We start from the raw sequence: 20,888 nt of genomic DNA, 5'->3' as shown, positions 1-20,888 counted from the left end.
CTACTGCCGACATCAGTGGAAACCCTCATTACGTCACTCGCAATCCACACACCAAGGAACTGAGCACAGCACAACCTCCGCTCGGCCTGGCCCGTGCTGGTATTTAATAACTGTGATCATCTCAGAGTGACAGAGTCTGATTCTCCTCTCCCTTAGCCTGGCAAACCAGGAACAACTCTGGCAGTCCCAGGGCCAGATCCTCAGCTGGTGCCAAGCCGCGCAGTGCCATTAAAGACAACAGACCTATATACACAGTGTCTTCAGCTTAGGGGAAACCCTGTGGGAGTGAGAAATGAATCAGGCCCACAGCCTAAGCCTCAATGCAGACCTTACACCAGCCAAAGAAAGAGAACAAAGTGCCTCACAGGCTTAACAATTCTTACCTTATCAAAAAGGCAAACATACATCACTAGCCTTATTTCTACTGTAGAAAGACAGATGCCTCATTGCGCCAGGGTGCAGGGGAGGGCGAGCTGATTGGGCAGGGTGGGCAGGAAGGCAGCAACTGAGTGTTCGCCCCTCTCATCTTGTGCCTTGAATACTGTCATCTCCCCTTTTCAGGGCTTGCATTCCAGTCTAATCAAGATCCAGGCCCCCCTGGGCTAGACAGTGTACAGACCTATATTTATTGACCGGCCCTGCCCCAAAGAGCTTATGCTCTAAGTAGACAAAGAGGAGGGGGCAGAAAGGAAGCATTAGTATCCTCATTTTATAGCATGGGGACACTGAGGCACAGAAAGGTGATGACCTGGCCAAGGCCACACATGGCGGGAGTCAGAAATTGAATCCAGCTGTCCGAGTCCAGGGCCCTCCTAACTGGATTTGGCTGTTTGGGTTCCGATGCTGGCTAACAAATTGTCTAGAAAAATAGTGAAAGTACTTTGGGGGGAAAAAATTCCTATTAAAAAAACCAAACAGTCTCCCCGAGGAAATTCCATAGAGAAAACTCTGTAAAGAGCATGCATGTTAATATTGGATGGTTAAGTACTCAATAGTCACAAGATAGCCCATGATTACAATCTAGCCTCCTGGAAAAATGACATAACTCTTTCTGTGTCATTTTGCTCAAGGGGAGCAGCTTTCCAGTACAATCATGCACCTTGCTGTATGTGACTGCCTCAGATGGGCAAGGCATCCAGTACAATGGTGCCTCGTGTTCTGCCTTATTGCACTGAGATGAGAAGGTATCCAATGCAACTTTGCAATTTGCTGTGTTATTGCTTCCAGCTAGCTAAACACAGATAGTAATTTCTTACCTTTATAGAGAGCCTAACGTGCTTTACCAATATAACCAGCGAACACACAGGAGTCACCTAACCCTCCCGTTAGATGCAGCCAGCTCTGGGGCAGAACGTGGCAGCTGGTGAATGGCTCCTGACCACACTACACCATGGTTTATGACAGGGAATTAAGAATGCTGTTTCCAGCTGAAACTACAGGGGGGATTTTAATGTGACGAAAGCTGGGATTTCACCAGGAATTAGGGAGATTTGCCCTTCATTTTGCAACAGTTTCCATGTTACCTTTAATGAACACACACAGTCAGGATTTTAACTTTAGGTCTCATACCAGAGGGCAGCACCTCCAATGTACAGCTCTCCATGATGCCGGGTTGCGGTTAGGAAGAGCTCCCCTACTGAATCAGCGGCAAAGAGTCCTGTGGCACCTTATAGACTAACAGACGTATTGGAGCATAAGCTTTCGTGGGTGAATACCCACGTCGTCGTATTCACCCACGAAAGCTTATGCTCCAATATGTCTGTTAGTCTATAAGGTGCCACAGGAATCTTTGCTGCTTTTACAGATCCAGACTGACATGGCTACCCCTCTGATACTTGCCTACTGAATCAGTAATACCACCCTGGGTTTTCAGCTCAGTACCAACCCAACCTGCCCTTGCTTTGCTTGGGAGAGCTAAGGGGCTCACATCTGGACTGCAAACTTTATGCGCTTTATTAGGAGCACCAACAAGCCTCAGCTGAGCTCAGGGCCCCTTTATGCTAGGTGCTGTACAAACACTTCATAAGAGACAGATAAAGGAAGTATAATTTCTATTTTGCTGATGGGGAAACAGATTTGCCTGAGATCACAGAGGGATCATGTAGCAAAGCCAGACACTGAACCCAGATCTTCTGAGTCTGAGTCTGTCCTTCTTCTCAATAGCCATACAGCACTAGAAATTGCTCCTTGTAGAGACAGAGAAAAGCAAAGGCTGGCTGCTCCCTGAAGCATCCAGCTGCACGGGGGTTTTCCAGGCTGCAGTAGCTGATTGTGGCTGAATTTCCCCAGCCTTCTCGGTGTTTGTGCTGTAGAACTCAAGGAGCTTTGTGTGAGAAATGGTGGAATGCAGGAAAGTGACTGAAAACCCCTTCCCCATCCAAACTGCACATTGCGCCAGGGTGCAGGGGAGGGCGAGCTGATCGGGCAGGGTGAACAGAAAGGGAGCAACTGAGTGTTCTCATCTCGTGCCTTGAATACTGTCATCTCCCCTTTTCAGGGCTGGCATTCCAGTCTATTCAAAGGCTGCTTCTGGGAACATCCTTCTGCTTTGAGCTCTCCCCCCTCTGCCTCCCTCTTCTCCGCTGCCTCCAACACGGGCCTTCCATCCTCCCCTTGGAGGCCCTTCCTTTCATCCCACCTTCCTGACCCGAGCCGTTCCAGCCACTGACTCCTCCCTTTGCTCTGCCAGCCGTGCCAGCCTCCATCTCCTGCTAGTCTGCTTCTCCCGCCGTCTCCTGCACCCTTTCCCCCGGCCTCTCATGGAGGTGTGAGAAAAGTCACTACCTTACTCTGCTTGCCATCCCTCCTTCAGACTGCCAGGGTCCCTACAGACTCTGCCAGCTGATCCCAGGCTGAAATGACAGCCTACTCTGCAAAATGTGCCCGTGTCACCACTACCTGTGTCACACCCACTTGCTGGGTCTCGTCCTAAATTCAGCCTGGGCACTGTCGGGGGTAGGGACTGCTTTCTTATTGCTCGTCTGTACAGCGCCCACCAGGGCTGGGCCCTGGGCCTTGATTGGGGCCCAAGGGAACGACTGTCATACAAGAAATCCGCCTAAACAGCTGAGATTGGCCAGGATTATGGGGCTGGTTTGGATCTGGCACTGGTGTAAATCAGGCGTAACTCCAGTGGAGTCAGTGTTCTGTTGCTGATCAGAATCAGGCCCCATTTTATTAAAGTTATGTACGTGCTGTTGCAGCTGGGCTAGTGGGCTGAGGCCGTGCTGAGCTCTCAGTGCTCTCTGTGCTCATGCTCCACTGGCTAGTGGAAATATCGGTGCCGCTGGGGACTTGGTGATTAATGATTTATTATTATTGAGGTAGCGCCTGAGCCCCCGGCATGGCCCAGGACCAATTGCGCCAGGCACTGTACAAACACAGCTCAGAAAGATTGTCTCTGCCCCAAAGAGCTGACAGTCTAAGTGCATCCGGCCAGATCTTTAGCTTGTGTGAACTAACGTGGCTCCATTAAAGTCAACGAAACAATGCTGATTGACCCCAGCTGAGGATTTAATGGCGAGTTTCTGGAAGGGATCTAACCTCTCCTGCTCCAGGGCATGAGCCAGCCTCAGATAACAGGGGCCAGAACTGCCTGCTGCAGGGGGTTCTTGCCCCTTCCACTAAAGCAGCTGGTGCCCGCTGCCATCAGAGACAAGTCACTGGGCTACATGGGCCATTGGTCTGATCCAGGCTGGAATGGTTCTGTTCCCAAGGATTTGCAAACTAATAATCCCAATCAGACCTACCACTGTCACCTTTTCACCAGCCAATCTCAAAGTGCTTTAGAAAGATGGGTAGCCATAATACTCTCCATTTTACAAGTGGGGAAACTGAGGCACCGAGCAGTTGACTTGACCAAGGCCACAAAATGAGTCAGTGACAGAGTAAACCTGACAGTGGCATCTTGCACGGAGAGAAGCCAAAATGCCATCTCTCTCCGGCCAACCTCTTTGCTTCTGTATCTTCAGTTGGGTCACCCAGGAGAGGACATATCTCCTCCCCTGGGCAGGCAGGCGATCAAATTATTTATAGATTGCTAGATTCCGAGGCCAGACAGGAGCATTGGGATCATGTCAGACCCCCTATATAACACGGGCCAGAGACCCAGAAAAACATCCCATCTGGATTTAAAAATTGCCAGTGATGGAGAATCTGCCACACCCCTTGGTAAATTGTTCCAATGATCTTTAACTACGTGGATCCCATTCCTTTTAAAATAGAGCTCAGTCCGTTTTATGAATGATGCGGATGCTGTGTACCATGGATCAGGGCCCATTGTGCTAGGGGCCGTACAACCCCACTTTCTCCTAACCCTGTATTTTAGCAGCTAATGAAGCAGGGCTGTGTGCCTCTCTCCATGGGCTAAGCCTGTGGGAGGGTCGAACTCAGCTGGAAAAGGCGGTGAGGTAGTAGGTGTGGCAGTCCCATCAATCAGCCTCTTGGGGACAATGTGGTTTTAGCAGTGCAGAGGAGAATGAGGCCTCATCAGATCCCAAGGAGCCATGAGGGATTCAGAGAACAGCCCAGGTGGTCTGATCCCCCCACAACTCTTCTACCCGTGCAGATCCAGAGGTCGCCCTGCTGCTGTCCTGTGCTCCCCCAGCCCGGTTATATGCTACATGCCACAGCAGGGCTCTCTGGCAGTTAATGCTGCCATAAGCACCTGCTCAGATTGCAGGTTGGAGGCTCCTCAGGGAGCATGTCCCAGTCCTAGCCCTCGAAAACCCAGGGAGCCCTGAAGGCTTGTGGGGTGGAATCATGCAGCTGTGAGGGGATGAGCCTGAATTTTGGCTGGCTTCCCACCCACTGCCCTTCCATGGCCCTTCTCTCCTCATTCATTTCCCCCCATCTAGGCCATGTAACAGAGGGGAGCGAGGAGCTGCCTGTAGCCAAGAGTGGGCTCATGCCGCAGGGCAGCTTGCAGAGATCTAGGGCTGCGTCTGCAGGGGAGCTGGCAGGCGAAGTTCCCCGCTGGCATACACGTACCAAAGTACCACTGCAGCCAGGCTAGCACAGGGGTGTCTTGGGCTGGCTGGCAGAGCGCATCCCAGCGGGGCCGCATACTTGGGTGGCCCAAGCCACCATCCATGCAAGCCCACCCCCGCTGCCGTGGTTAGTGAGCTAGCTGGAGCAGAGCGAGCGCGGGTACCTCTTCGCCACCTGGGAACCTAACCTCCCAGCGCTGGTGCAGATGGAGCCGACGCGCCTCACTCCTCTGGCCTACCAGCCTCCACTTCCTCCATCAGCATTACGTGCAGCCAGCAGCATCACTGACCCAACAGAAGCAAAGCGGCTATACAGGGCTGCTTGCCTAGTGTCGCCGTCTCCCCCTCTCACCCCACCACCCTGTACTTGGTGCTGAGCCAACCCTGCTGCTGAGCACCCTTAACTCCCACTGGAACTGGTGGGTGTCGAGGGTGTTCAGCAGCTGCTGGGGTAAGGGATCCAGGGGCTCTGTTCTTCCACTGTGCCTGGACTCCGGGAAAGCTGCTCGCCCCCCAGCTTTTAAATGCAGGATCCAAAGGGCTTTAGCCAGAGACCTGGCAAAGTTCCCCTTCTCAGCACTGATCCCCAAGCCCTGGCAGCAATGAGGGGAAGTGGTCCCTGGAGAACTGGTGAACAAAGCTCAGGGGCAGAGCAGCTCCCTTGCCAGCATCTTGGCCTTCCAGGGAACAGCCTGCACTTTTTACCAGTCTGAAATACAGACTATTTATCAGTTGGGTGAAGGGAGCTGCATTGGGCAGCAGGATCAGGGAGATCTGTCCTAAAGGGGCACAGGCCCTGTGGTCTGTGCTTGGAGCCTCGTGGCCCAGCCAGGTCTGCCCATGCCACGCTGCTCCCAGGAGGGTAGAGTGAGAGCAACGGGTCTTTTCTCGCTGTGTGTTTGCAATTCAGGTCGCCTAGTGCTGTGAGCCTTGGGGCGTGTGGAAATGTATAGGGTGCTGTCCTGGCGTGAGGAGGAAATGGAGCCTGCTGGGGACCACCCTGGCTGGGCATCTCCTCAGGCTCCCTGAGAAACACCGCAAGAGGCAGTGCCATTCATTATAGCTGGGGGCAACCTCCTAACAACACCAACACAAATGTTATCCCAGCCTTGGCAGCACTGGGACCCGGCAGTAGCACAAGCCCCTGAGTGGGCCCCTGTCAAACAGAGCAGGGAGGATACCAGTTTGGCTTCCACAGAGTAGGACGCGGCTGGTGCCAGCGGGCAAGGAGTCCTGCCCCAACCAATCACCTAGCCCTCGATGAACAACCCCCAGGAAACAGACATTTCCTCCACTGAAATCAGGAACTCTGTCAGCTGGACTCGGATTTCACAGGCCAAGGACTAGGACTCTGGTCTGGGAGTCCAGCAACCTGGGGTTTAGCCCCAGCTCCACCTGTTGCATGAGTGAATCAAGTGCTTTCCCTCTGCTGCCCTTTGTCCAGTTTGCCTGTAAACTCATTAAGGCAGGGACCCCTGTCTGTAAACCCTTGTCTGTAAACTCATTAAGTAGAGATAGCTCAGTGGTTTGAGCATTGGCCTGTTAAACCCAGGGTTGTGAGTTCAATCCTTGAGGGGGCCATTTAGGGATCGGGGCAAAAATTGGGGATTAGTCCTGCTCTGAGCAGGGGGTTGGACTAGATGACCTCCTGAGGTCCCTTCCAACCCTGATATTCTATGACCTGCATGTCTAGCACTGAGCACAATGGGGGCTTGGTCTCTGCTGGTTGCTTCTGCAATGTAACTAAAGCATATAGTCTTGCCAAGCAGTGAGCCTGACTGAACTCAGGTTCACGTTTGCTAGCTACAGCTCTGTGCCAAACTGCTTGCCCTGTACTTTTCAGCTAGCCAGCATGGCTTCTCCGTCACTGTATGGAGGGCTATGTCTCTTCACAAAACCCCTGGGACTAATGGTCCTTCAGCAAGTGTAGGGCATAGATTGTGAATGAGGTTGCAGCATGGTTTTGTGCGTCAGATGGGGACATACAAACACAATGGAAAGCCCTAGTGGGCCTTCAGGGCAAACGACACCCTCCCTTTCTTTGTCCCCACTTCTTGAAGACCAGAGCAAGATTAGGGCTGTGTTAAAATCTCCTACCACCAGCTCAGGTCCAGGGTTGCGTGAGTGTAAACAGGGCACCACCCTCTCACCTAATCCTGCTCAGCGCAGTTCTCGAGGACATGGGGGAAATGCTAGTTACACTCTTACCAACTTGGTTGAGCCAGGATTTCACTGGCTAGGAATAGAATACAGCTCATTCAGCCGGGCTGCCAGGGGTGAAGCTGATCCAATGGTAGCAACAGGGGGAATATTTAGACAAAATTCCCCAGTGGAGGCAGACCTAGGAGAGGGAAGGAAGCCCATCCTCTCCTGTCATCCTTTTGGATCAACAGAAGAGCTGCCTCCAGTCTGAAACTCCTCTCTGGCATTGCTAGATACTTTGCTTCCCATCTCCTTGGGAGGAAACCCCAAACACTTCCTATTCAAGAGTCATCAGTTTGCAAGCTACTTGCAGTGATCTCTGTTTAGGGTCCACCATCATCTGTGTCTGAACTGTAGTGGCGGTGGCTTTGGGAGAGGAGGATGGTAATGCACGAGTTCAGAGTTTATCTAAAACATAAAAGACCAGATCGTCAGCTGGATCAATCAACATAGCTCCACTGGTGTTGAGGATCCGTCCCTTTAAGGAGACACGTCAGAGTTTGCTACAAAGGCCGTATATTCCCATTCACCATCTGCAGCTGAGCAAACAGGAGAGTCCAAATGCTTTTATTAATTTAAAGGGATAGATTTTTTGTGTGTGCTGGCTGCTCAGTGGTTTGAATGGCCTCGGGACAGGATCATAGCCATCAGGGATGGAAGAGACCCATTATAATAATATACTCTCTAGTGCCAGCAGCCTCTAGCTGTAACTGTTAAAGCTGCGGAGGATTTGGTAGCAGGGCTATGAGACGGTTTGGTTATGAGGAAGATTTGCTTCAGAATGGACAAATCTATGGGTGGGAGAGTAACTGGACACTCTTCATTGCTTAGTCAGAGAAGCAAATAAGGTTAATACCAGAGCCAAATTCTTTGTGCTTCTTCTTCGCCAGTATGATCTGATTAATGAGACCACATCTCTGTGCTGGCCACACACCACAGGGAGGTATGTAGTCCATTTGCCAGTGGTGATGAAATGTGATGTGATATTGACAATACCCATTCAATCATTTCTTCACTGTTTGCAGATGCAAACTGCTGCAGATCTCATTCCCCGTTTGCATACATCTATGTTACACTAACTTCAGTTACTACTTATCCACGCCCATTGTAAAGGAGAGCAGAATGTGGCACTAGGCCGGATCCTCAGCAGGTGTAAATTAGCGCAGCTCCTCTGACTTTAAAGGAGCTATGGCGATTTACATTAGCTGAAGATCTGGCCCAATGTACACAGAAAGGCCGGCTCCTGTAATCACTCCCATGCTGCAGCAAAACTGTCCGCTGTTTCTAGGTACCTCACACTCCTCCTTTCATTCCTCCTTCAAGTGCCAGGCGAGCACGCCATGGAAAAAGTAGAATCAAAAGAGCTCAGGAGTTAGAAGGAGAAAAGTCCGATCTTGTATGTCAGTCCATGCCTGACCCCTGGACTAGTACAAGTTGTTCCTCTAAATGCTGCCATATTCATTTAGGTCAGGTTTCAGAGTAGCAGCCGTGTTAGTCTGTATCCGCAAAAAGAACAGGAGTACTTGTGGCACCTTAGAGACTAACCAATTTATTTGAGCATGAGCTTTCGTGAACTACGGCTCACTTCATCGGATGCGCATCCCTCCTTTTCATTTAGGTTAAAAAACAAAATCAGGACAAGGTGCAGGTGATGGTGCTTAGTTTCATCATATTTTACAAAATTATAATAACATTAAAAAATAAATAAGTCTGAAGTCCAGCTCCTCAGCTGGTATGACCTGATGCTGCTCAGTGGAAGCCTATGGCTATTTACACCAGCTGAGGATCTGGTCCAGTGCATTTTACATGGCTATAACGCAAACAAGCCTTCGGTGCTTTCATTATGTTTACTCTCTGTCTGACCAGACACATAGGCCCAGATCCTCAGGTGGTGCAAATCAGCATTGAGATTAATGGGGCTACACCCGCTGCAAATCGGGCCCGGGGATTCTGAGGCAATCTTGTTTTAAGGTATTTCTTTGATATCTGCTCCTGAAGGGACTTGCTTAGAAAATGGCTATAAATGATTGACTCATATTTATTTCTTATTTTATTTATTGCAAGAATAAAGAATGGACCCAATTCACTCCCAAAGCCACTCACACACAAGAAACCTCCCTTCCACCTTCGGAATAATGTAAAACCAGCGACACTGAAAATTAGTGACAAAAATCATAATTTAAGAGTAAAGAGCAAGTTGCAATGATACATTATTCCCAAAGACTGCAAAAGGAGAAGCGACTTCTTAGCATTTGGGTCTTTACATTCACTTTTTTTCTTTTCCACTTTTTATTCCTTTCCCTCCCTTACCATATCTTATAAAATAATTTAACCCCAATGTTTTGTTCTAACACCAGCCAACACAGCCATTTTAGCAACAGCATCAGTTTTAAAAAATACAGACACAAACCCTCCCCCCCCACCCCCCCAAAATCCCAATATCCTGTCTGCTCTGATGAGTAGAAAGTGGAATCTTGTTATTTTTAAAGCTACCAGATCAGGTGAAGAACAGCTAGGAATGGGGGTGAGGGTGGAGGGGAGGAGAAACTAAACTGGAAATAGTCTCTGAAAATCCCTGTCTCTTAGGCTGTCAGTGAGCCTTTCAGCAAAGCAGGACGTTACTGGGCCCACAACTTTTTCCATCAGGTGGAAGGTTTCCAAAGACACAGAGGGCATTTAGGCATGAAAATCAATGGGGTACGAGCCCTTAACTCTCATTTGTGCCTTGAGCTTTTCCTAACAAACTCCGATATTCTTCTTTAACGTCTTCTAAATCTGTCCATACTGGGTGATGAGGAATATGTATATAGAAGGGGGGTGGGGAGGGGATTGGCCCCATATAGGAAGATTTGCTATGAAGTGTCACTACAGAATAATACCTCTTCCTGCTATCCAGGAAGGATTTACCTCTAGTTTGGCATAGGAAAGTATTTGTGAGTTTGCCGTGTGTGAGGGAGGAGGGAAGGTCGGAGCTGAAAGAGGATTCCCTCCTTGTTTGCAGCAGACTGGGAGTAACTCTCAGGCAGTTAATTTGGTGTATTCCTGAGTCCTGGTGGCTGTATGTTTGATATTCTTTCATTTATACACGAATAGCTCCGGAGCCCAGGGCTCTGAAGGTGGGTTCTGACCCATCAACGGGAGAAGCCTTCCTTTTTGGGTAGGAATGAGCCGGTAACTCGCAGAGCATATTCCCCAGAAGGGGAACAGAAATAGAGGGTCCGACAGAGACTTTGGCACCTGATAGGAATTTCAGATGAACAAGAACCCCCAGAACTAGGTCATGGGAGTCCATCCCCCTGCCAGGGCCAGGCAGGTGCCTGTTGTCTATGGAATGCTGCTGCATCCAGTCTAGCTTTAATCTTTGCACCCTCTTCGGAACACTTCTGGAAATTAAACACAAACTGACAGGACCGGGCACTAGGCCCCAGTGAAATGATTGCGTGTTCGTGTTAGGAGAGATTGGGTTTAATTCGGCTGCCCGGGTCCAGACAATGGGGGATGATTAGTGACACAGAACCTGTAATTAGACCATAAAGCTAAACTCCAGCAGGCTCTACAGTGAAATCTTCATCTCAGACAATCCAAATATGCTCATTTCAGACCATAAGCCCTCCTACCCAGAGCCAGCTCAGCCACATCTGGGTTTCATCATGGTCCTATCGATGTATCTGTCTAGGCATTTATACCGCAGTGTAGAACCTGAACTTTTAGCCCCGGGCTGCTCTACTGGGGAAGAAAAGTCCTGGTTGATTAAGACAAGAACCACACGGACTGTGAATCTCTGGCAAAGAAGAAGTCCCTGGTTCTCTGCTTAGGTCTTCTACCCACTTGGAAATGATGGGCTAGGTGCCCCTGGACTCTCCTCAGTGGAGCTACACTACTTTACCCCCGCTGACAATGCAGTCCAGTGAGTTTTAGAAAGGGACAGAGTCGTTCTCTGCTAGATAAAACCTGCCCGGCAATGAGAAAGTTTGGACTCAGTCAGTATCAGACCTTAGTAAAATGCCAGGGAAGGAAGGGATGATTTCTCAGGAAGGCAAAAGGGAACATTATTAGCTGTCTCTCGGGGTGCGTCCCAGCCACCTGCCCATGGCACAAAGTGAGATGCTCTACTTACCAGGCCTGGCAGAAGCAGAGGAAGGAAATGAGAAGGAAGATGCATAGATAAGGGTCCATGTGAAACATAATCCAAATGGTGAGGGGAGAAAGGAGATCCTAAAATACTGGGCTATCAAAAACAAAATAAGGAAGGGATAGGGCTATTTTCCACCCAGCACTCCCAGTACAATAAGGAGCTGCATGTCCCCTGAGTCCCAACTTCTATGGAGGGTGACCAATCCCAAAGTGAGAGCTAAAGGGGGTGGTGAAATGGAGCTGCAGAACTGCCGAAGAAGAGATTATCTACTTAATTAAAGATTTTTTTTCCCTAAGTCCTTCAGCCAATCAGGACACAAGTGCCAGAGAGAGATTGAGCTGATCAAAAGAACACCCCAGGTTCCTCGAAGACAAATGCACCACGAAAGGGATAAGAGGGGGAAAAATAAAAAGAGAGAAAGAAAGAGACAAAGCAAATCCCTCAAAATAATCACTGGATGCAATCTCCACCAGCACCACCCCGCCTCTCCATCCCCCCCAAAGGCAACGGGGAAGGGCTTGGATTGCACGCCTTGATCTCCTGCCTTAGAGACTTCATTTGCAACCAGGAGTTGTGTAGATGCATGTGCACGGGAGAGAGAGAATGTGCTCTGCTTCTGGGAGTGGGGGCCACTCAACTGGAGGTCAGAGTGGGGCACCCTGAGTCTGCGGACCAGGCTGGGATGTGGGTATATTAAAAATATCCCTGCCAAGCTAGGAGGAAATAGAACCGATTCCTAGAGCCAGATGGCCTTCCTCTTTCAGGGTGACCTGCCCTCAGATCTGCCTATCCCAGCTCCCCTTTTGGAGCTGCCCTCCTTTGACTGGCAGGGAGGCGTCCCCTGGGGGTCACCACCAGACTTGGCAGTCACCCATCTCACCTTCTTCCCTGCTATTTGTTTCTCTTCACGTCCTCCTGCAAAGTCCAGCAAGAGGGGATGTCACAACCCAGAGACATCAGAGCTCGGGCAAGATACGGATCCCTTACTGAAGTACTGAAGGATAGCTGCATGTCAGGGGCTGACTGAGTCCAAAATAGCTCACTCAGTATCTGCTCTGAAACACTTGTAACAATTCCCTGGCCTCCTAGAATATCACATATGTCATTATGCCCCCACGACCACTCTGAACTTTTCAGCGACTGTGGGGACAGAATTTTTCCTCCATTCTACCCATCCACTGTGGCTCTCATTTACCTACCCTGGAGGATCCCCCTCTAGGGGCCAGAAGCTAGTCCAGACCCCCTAGCTCTGGCCCTGCTGCAAGGGAGGATTTTGTGAGGCTTGTCTGCAGGGAGCTGGACTGGGACCTGTCAAACTCATTCCGTAGCTACAGCAGCGGTCAGCACCTCACTGCCCTGGGCAGAATTGGAACCGGTGCCCGTGAGGTGAGGAGTGCGACAAGAGCGTGAGAGCTGCAGGCGACTGTTCAGAGAAGGCTGGCTGGAAACTGGATTTTGCTAAGTGCCACTTCAGACAGACAAACCGTTCTTGGCTGGGTCCCATGATCTCAGACAGAGACATAAGCTCTGACCTAGGTCACTGGATAGCAGTCGTGCAGCCTCCCCGACCTCAGGGCTGAGGCTGCTGGCGTCTGCATGGACTGGAAGATTCCATCTCCCTTCAGAAGGATGATGCTGATTGGGAGCCTGCAAAGAGGCGCTCCGAGCTCCTGGTCCCGAGACCATCCCTGTCCTGCATCCCATGGGCACAAGGGGAATGTGCAGCCTCGTAGGGCTCTGCACTCTTGGGGCCTGACATGCAGAGTGCCAGAGCTGAGAGGGCCAGCCAGCCCAGACACCCCTGATCCTGCTGTCCCCTTCTCCCACTCCCCTACCCCAACTGACCGGTGCTCCCATCCCAGTATGCTGCCTCTCCCTCTCCCAGTCCCAGCAGGTGGAATTCTCCCTGCAAGCCTGACACTCTACAGCTCCCAGCATATGCCTAGGGGGCAGCCCGGCTCCCAGCTGTCACACAAGAGCCCCTGGCTCACAGCATGAGAGCATATGCTTAGTTCTGTTTAGCCAGCCAGCCAGGAAGAAACCAATCAATAGAGTCACTGGATCTTGATCTTTATCCCTGGGCCAGTGTTGCAAGTTCTCCTAATTTTTTCCACTGGTCTCATGATATATGATGTAACTTAGCGCCCTAGCTCCTGAAGTCATGACATTAGGGGAGAGACTCAGCTATCATTTAAGACGGAAGTATGTTTTTCACCCATGTAGCAGCAAAGAAAAGCCTAAAAACTTGGCCCAAGTGTGCCTTAAGGGTTCAGAAACAGAGCAGCAGAGAAAACCACCCCCAAATGTATTATTATTTGTAATAATCTCATGATTATTAAGCCAATCTCATGGTTGGGGGGGTCCAGCATATGAATTTTGAATGTTTGAAGTTAGCCATATGGCACACTGAGTAGTGCTGCTGGGTGAATAACTCATGTTTTGGTTCCTTGGCAAAACAAAAACAACAACAATACATTTGGGTCGAGCAGAAATGAAAATTTTTTGATGCTTTTGGTGAACTGAAAAAGTGCCAAATATTTCATTCACTGTTTCATTTACTGTTTGCTACCCTTTTAAAAAAATAAAATTGAATGAAAATTTCAAACAAAAAGTAATTTCAAATTTAAAAAATCAGAACATTTCCTTTCAACCAAAACAATTTGGTGAAACCAATGGCCAGAAATGTTGCCCTCACCTCCTCTCTCTCACTGCAGTGTAAATCAGGAGTCACACCACTGAAATCACTAACCTAAAACCACCATGCCCCAAGACCTATAGAAATATTTCCCTCAAAGGGGGCAAACAGCTCTGAAAAGTGCCCAGTAAGTGCCTTAAAAAGCAACCAAAACGGATCTGGAGGGCCCAGGCACCGAACATGGTTCAAATAGTTTTTCAAGGGGGTCTAAAAATGCTGCAAATTTGTCAAAAAAGTGTGAAAAAGCTCTGCACAGTGGCTGAGAAGGGCTCAAAAGGGTATAAAACTGATAGATTCACAGAGTGGAAGACCAGATGGGACCATTCACTGGGCTCGTCTGATCTCCTGTATCACACAGGTGTGATGGGGTGTATGCCCCACACTGGCAGCAAGAGGACTATCGGGAGCCTAATTATCCCCCAGGTGGCAACTGGAAGTGGGGAATCGATTCATTACCAGACCCTGCTGGGGAGGAAGGGAGCCTTCTTCATAAGTGCTCCAGCTCTCACAGCATTGAAGAGAATCTTGGGATCCGCCCTGAGACAGGCCAGGGGAAACCTGTGAGGCAAGCTCTTGTGGAGAGCCCTGATAAAAGGAGAAAGCCCTGGAAGGCTTTGTTTGGTACAAGAAGCTGGGAAGAGCTCTGCAGAGCCTGGGAAGGGGGTAGGGGAAAGGGCCTAGAGGCAGGCCAGGATGGGGAGTAGTGCAGAGAGGCAGCCAGGAGTCTGATGGAGCTCACTGCAGGGTCCCTGGGCTGGAACCCGGGGTAAGGGTGAGTTGGGTTCCCCTGCCAGCTCCGAGGAAGGTTGCATGACCCAAGCTCCCAGATGTAAGTGCTACTGAAAGCCCAGAGGAAAGGGACATCAAAATATCAGGGCTGAAGAGTAGCAGAAGGTCCTGGGGCAATTGTTTGCAGGACTGACTGTGACCTGGCTGAGTCATAAGAAGAGGCAGACCACCGCAGGTGGAAACAGCTGTTTCCTGGGGCACCAGACTGGGATAGCATGCTACACCTAGCCATGAGGGGGTGGAGTCAGCTGGGGAGTCACTCTGCTACAACAGGCCTTAGAATTACACCTGGAACTGGGGTACCACTGAGGCCTCTGACCCACCAGCCTGGGCTCCCTCTTACACTGTACTGCTGTGACAAACTGCAAATCCCTCCAGTCTGCACTATCACCAGCATTCATACAGATAGGGACACACCCAGCTGCAGTTACATACAGGCCCTCTGACCAGCCCCTGCATAGGAAGGCTACAGCTAGGGCAACTACCAGCTCCTCAGGCACGCAACCCTTCTGGAGTATAAACCCAAAATTATACCAACTTGCACTGCACTTGGAACCGTACAGTGTAAGTTAATAAAATTTGCCCCCTCCCTCAATGTGGAGAGGAATATGCAACAGTCTTTTGCCCCCGAGTTATGATTCCCACACACTGGTTTAGATAAAGCAAAAACAAGACTATTAACTATAAAAGCAAACACATCAAAGCAGATTACTTTGCAAATAAACAAAAAATGCAAACTAAACTTAATATACTAAATAGATAGGGTGAGAATCTGCTATTCATAGCCAAAGAGATGATAGAAGCAGGCTACAGATGGACAAGGTGGACTTGCTTACAGCTTGGAATCCCCAGGTGTTCCATTCACAGTCTAAAAATCCCTTTAGCCTGGGACCATCACTTCCCCCAATTCAGTCTTTGTTCCTCAGGTGTTGTTGTAGGGAGAGTGAGGTACCATCATGATGTCTTTTCCCCCTTTTATATCTTCTCCCCACTTGCTGGAAAGCTCTTTTGCTGTGACCTGGGTCAAAGAGTTCCCCTTGTGTAGTGCTATCTCTGAGAGGTTTCTATCGTACACAGTTCCTGGGATAATCCTTGTGCTTGTGTGCATTTCCTCAATGAGCCATTAACATTGTTTGACCTTTTTACTGTTGTACCTGAAAGGCTGCTTGTGGGTGTTCTCAACCTCGCAACATGTTTCAGTAACACATACCTAGCCAAACTTCATAACTTCACATACAATAATAGCACATACAATCCAATGAGATATTGCTGTCTAGCAGATCAAGACTTTTAGAATGATACCTCACAAGGCACACTTTGTACAAAACATATCCTAATTACATGACAGTGATGAATATTGGGGTGTCAGGGTGTCACACCAGTTACCCATATTGAGCCTGTAACTTGTATTTGGCTAAAGTGTCTCTTCCAGAAAAGTATCTGAAGACATCACGAGATGGAGAATCTATCACTTCCCTTGGTAGTATTTTCCAGAGGTTAATCACCCTCACTGTTAAAAACCTGGGCCTTCTTGAATTTGCTTTGAATTTCCAGGGTCCAGAAAAGTCCTAAAAGTGCCCCAAACAGTTTATAAAAGGGATAAAAAGTGGTGAGCTCTCAATGCTTCCCAAAGTGCCCACTAAGTATGGAAAATGGGTCCAAAAAGTGTCCAGTGCAGGTCTTTAAAAAGTCAACAACTGACTCCAAATGATCTAAAAAGTGCCCCAAATGGTCCAAAAGTGTTAGCAAATTGTTCATAAGGGATTAAAATTTTCCCATTAAGTTATCTAACAAGGGCCTTTAAAGGGTACAACAGGGTATGAAATTGCACCAACAGCTGTCAAATGTCTCTAGAAAGGTTCTGAAAGTGACCCGATGAACTCCAGTAGTGTAAAAAGTGAAAACCAACAACCCCCAAAGTACCAAAGAAAGAATCAAAGGGGCCAAGATCCACAGCTGATGTAAATCAGCTTAGTTCTTTTGACTCCAGCAGAGCTACACCTATCTACACCAACTGAGGATCTGATCCATGGTGTCAAAGCTGCCTCAAAATGTCAAAAAAAAAGAGGCTCAAAATACACCCAGACCGATGAAAAATGTTAAATTAGCGCAGAAAGTTCCCAACAAGTTTCCAAAAGGCCTAAAATATGCCCAGGAAGAGGCCAAAGATTGCTTAGATTCAGTTTTAAAAGTATCAGAAAGAGGTCTCCCAGGATGCATTTTAGACTCCAATTCAGGACAGTACTTAAACACCTGCGAAACCTGAAGCAGGTGCTTAAGTCTCATAGGTTGCAATGACTTAAGCATATTGCTTTACTGCTGACCTGAACCAGGGCCAAAAGAGTCCAAACTTTACCACAAAAGGGCCTGAAAGGTGCCAAAGAGGTGCCAAAATGTGTCCACAACGTTCCCCAAAACAAACCCAAAGTGTCTAAAATGTGTTCCAAAAAATTCCCCCTAAATATTCAAAAAAACTTCGCAAAGGGCAGGGGGAGTTCCCCCAAATGATCTAAACAGTGTCTAGAGCGGGTTTAAAAGTAGCCCAAACAGCGTTCTAAAATGTTCTAAATAGGGACTAAAATGTTCTTGTCAGGAATCCAAAATGAGTGTAAAGAGCATCAAAATGTTCTAAAAACAGCTGCAAGAAGGAGCTTCACAGGGCTCTTTCAGTACTATTTGCAGATGTTCTGGGGTACACCGTCTAGCTACATGCTATGGACCTATCCCCAGGACCGGATTTCCCTTTATAGGGACTGATTTTCACAGGCGCTGAGCTTCAGCTGGAGTTCTCCTACCCCTGCCCTGCCCCACAGCTGTATTTTGTCCAGTTTTCAATGCTCCAAGCCATGGAGGTGCTGTGTCATATACCTGCTCACAGACTCATCACAAAGAGCAATAGACAGGGGCAGTTTGTCTAATAGTGTACTTACTGTGAATTAGCCACTCAGCTCTTAATACGGGGTATAAATAGGGGTGCCAACTTTCTTATTGCACAAAATTGAACACCCTTGCCCCACCCCCGCCCCAAGGACCCGCCCCTTCTCCGAGGCCCCGTTCACTCCATCCTCCCTCCCTCCCTCGCTTGCTCTCTCTCATCCTCACTCACTTTCACTGGGCTGGGGCAGGGAGTTGGGGTGCAGGAGAAGTTGAGGGCTCCAGCTGGGGGTGAGGGGTCTGGGGTGGAGCCACAAAGGAGGGATTCAGGGTGTGAGAAGGAGTTCTGGCCTGGGGCAGGGGGGTGGGGTGCAAGAGGGGAAGAGGGCCCCAGCTGGGGGTAGGGATGGGGATGAGGGGTTTGGGGTACAGGAGGGGGCTCAGTGCTGAGGCAGGGAGTTGGGGTGCAGGCTCCAGCTGGGTGGTGCTCACCTCAGGTGGCTCTTTGTCCACAGCACTACATGTCCCCCTTCTGGCTTCTAGGTGGAGGGATGGCCAGAGGTCTCTGAATACTGGCTGCATCTGCAGGTGCCACCTGCACAGTTCCCATTGGCCATGGTTCCTGGCCAATGGGAGACGCGGAGCTGCAGCTTGAGGCGGGGGCAGTGCACGGAACCCCCATGGCCGCCTCTATGCCTAGGAGCTGCACGTGCTGGTCCCTTCCAGGAGCCGCGTGGAACCAGGGCAGGCTGGGAGCCTGCCTTAGCTCTGCTGCCCTGCCAATTGGACTCTAGAGGCCCAGTCAGCAGTGCTAACTGGAGCTGCCTGGGTCCCTTTTGGACCGGGCATTCCAGTAAAAAAACAGATGCCTGGCAATCCTAGGTATAAACTATTTATCATAGGCAGAGATGGTCATGTAAACTGCCTATATTTAAGGTCACCCAATGTTTCCCATTTTAAGACCCTGTTTTCAGTTGCTTATAACTTTGCCAAACTGCAACTGTTTTGGCTGAAATTTTCCTCACTGGGTGTCTGCCTCAGGCAGAGCTCTTTTGGAAAGTTTCAGCCAAAATGGGTCAGCCATTTCCGAGAACAAGATTAGGGACAAATACCTCCCTTATGTTATGTGAATACGGCCACCCACTGAACAACGAGGCTCAGACAAAACACTGACACAGTGAGCACTGTCCCTCTGGTGCACTGAATGCATCCAATGAAGTGAGCTGTAGCCCACGAAAGCTTGTGCTGAAATAAATTTGTTAGTCTCTAAGGTGCCACAAGTCCTCCTTCTCTTTTTGTGAATGAGGCAAGGGTCCCATGGAAAAATGTGATCATGTGATTAAAGACTCTCTCTCGGTGCCTACACACTGTGACAGAGCGCTAGCAACAGCAGCAGTCTGACCAAGGAGTTAAACAGCCACAGAATAAACTGGAGGGGCAGAGCTGGGCCTGACTGATAGATTGGGACTGGGTGGGAGAGCCACTAGGCTAATAACCTATTAGCCCAGAAAGGCGCAGGAAGGACGTGCTTGGGGGGCAGAGAGAGGCAAGCAGGCTTTTGAACACCAGAGCCAGGAGGGATCTCTCAGGGGGAAGATACCTTCTGTCTCCCCATGCCTGGGCTGAGTGAGCTGTGTGCTTGTCAGTAGTACACAGCTGCCCCCACTGGTAGTGGTGGTGGGGAGAATGCTGTGAATCAGGGGCACAGGGTGTTTGACCAGAGGGAGGTCTCTGCACAGGTTTTGTCTAGAACAAAGACAGGAGGGGGAGACACCGTCACCCACCCCAGGGGAGAAGTAAAGTTTCATGGGTAAGCTCAGTTCTGGTATTTCTTAACTTTCAGGAGCTTGACTTTGCAACCTTCATGTTCTTTAACACAGTTCTTGTGCATGGGTAATACACACACATACCAGCCACCCTTAAAACCTGCCGCTGGGTCTCAGCTAGTGAATGTGACCTCACTATTTCCTGCAGACCCTAGTAGTTATAGGACATCATAGAGACCCTACACAGATGGAGCTAGCCAGGGCCATTTATGTAAGACAAGCAAGCTGAGTTTTAAGGGTGACCGTTGCATAGGGGAGGGCCCTAATCCAAGCTCCCTGACCTCGAGGGCATGGGATCAGGTGCTGGGAGAACATGGCACTTTTCAAAGTTCTCTCCTTTCCTTAGAGTAAGGGTGGCACTCGCAACACTGATGTGTCCAGCTTCCCCAGGACCACACAGGCCCAAACTCCCAGAAATCAATCAGCAAGTCTGAGGCAAATGAGAGCAAAGCACAAAGCAGCACCTGTGTCCCAAAAGAAAGGTGTGCCAGCCAGAGACCCCCACAAAGTCCACAGGGACTTTGCTGTTGCTAGCAATTTTGATGGGGCAGGTGCTCAGAAGCTATGGTGCTAGATGCTGGGATAAAGCCTTGTGCTAGCCAGGTCTGTCTGCTCTCTGATGCTGGTCTAGCTGCCTTTTCATGTCCTTTCTCCCAGGGCCATTCAGGGCAGTTCCCATAAGCCCAGCTGCTAGGGTTGGGAGATGGGTTATGTCTTTCCCCAGATACGCACCTGAGCCCTGACAGTGCAGCAGTCTAGCCTCTTCCTCCCCTTACGGAGTCCCCTCGTTAGAGATTGCTTTTCCTTAAATGAAGTCCAGCTTTAATGTTTTTTCTTCCCCACTCACCATATGTTAAACCTTTAAAACTTCATAGTAAAATTTTGGTGCAGATGAATTCCTCTGTGTATGGGCTAGCTCCCCAGCGGTAGGTTGATTTACACCATCCTGGGATTGGGCCCTTTCAGTTTCACCACCGCTCTGCAGAGCACTTGCTGGTGGGGAGCTGGTTGCTTCCTCTCCTCTTGCATTTTAGTTGCCAAATCACAGTAAAAGAAACTCCAAAGGCATCCAGTTCTCTCCATGGGAGCAACTGCTGTCAGTGCCCCAGGGTGGTGGTCTGATGTCCATTATCTCCCCTGCCAGGGGTGAGGAGGGTTTGCACCATTGCAAACGGAAGGGGAGTGCTCCACAAAGAGACAGTCTCCGTAAATCAACACGGGATGGTTTAGTAACACATCTGCTCCAGTAATTATTGTGTGGCAGTTCTCTGGCCTGTGCTGTGCAGGTTGGACTAGATCACAGTGCTCCCTTCTGGCCTTGGACTCTGTGGATCTATTATGATGTGCTTCCCTGACCCCAGGTTTAAGAGGGACAAAGC

At 49.6% G+C, this 20,888-nt stretch overlaps 1 protein-coding gene across 1 annotated transcript in view; it reads right to left on the bottom strand.

Annotated features, from left to right (window-relative positions):
• Nucleotides 1-11,535, bottom strand: part of WNT8B (Wnt family member 8B) — a 28,694-nt gene extending 17,159 nt beyond the window's left edge. Inside the window, exon 1 of the mRNA XM_084634892.1 lies at nucleotides 11,308-11,535. Coding sequence (XP_084491018.1) covers nucleotides 11,308-11,375 — 68 coding nt within the window. The 5' untranslated portion in view covers nucleotides 11,376-11,535. The remainder of the gene's footprint in view (nucleotides 1-11,307) is intronic.
• Nucleotides 11,536-20,888: the final 9,353 nt, after the last annotated feature.

This window comes from Lepidochelys olivacea, assembly GCF_965140295.1.
Source record: "Lepidochelys olivacea isolate rLepOli2 genome assembly, chromosome: 7".
In the NCBI taxonomy this organism is placed as follows: Eukaryota; Metazoa; Chordata; order Testudines; family Cheloniidae; genus Lepidochelys; species Lepidochelys olivacea.
The sequence above is the reverse complement of the archived record's forward strand: the minus strand, read 5'-3'. Positions and strand labels throughout refer to the sequence as shown.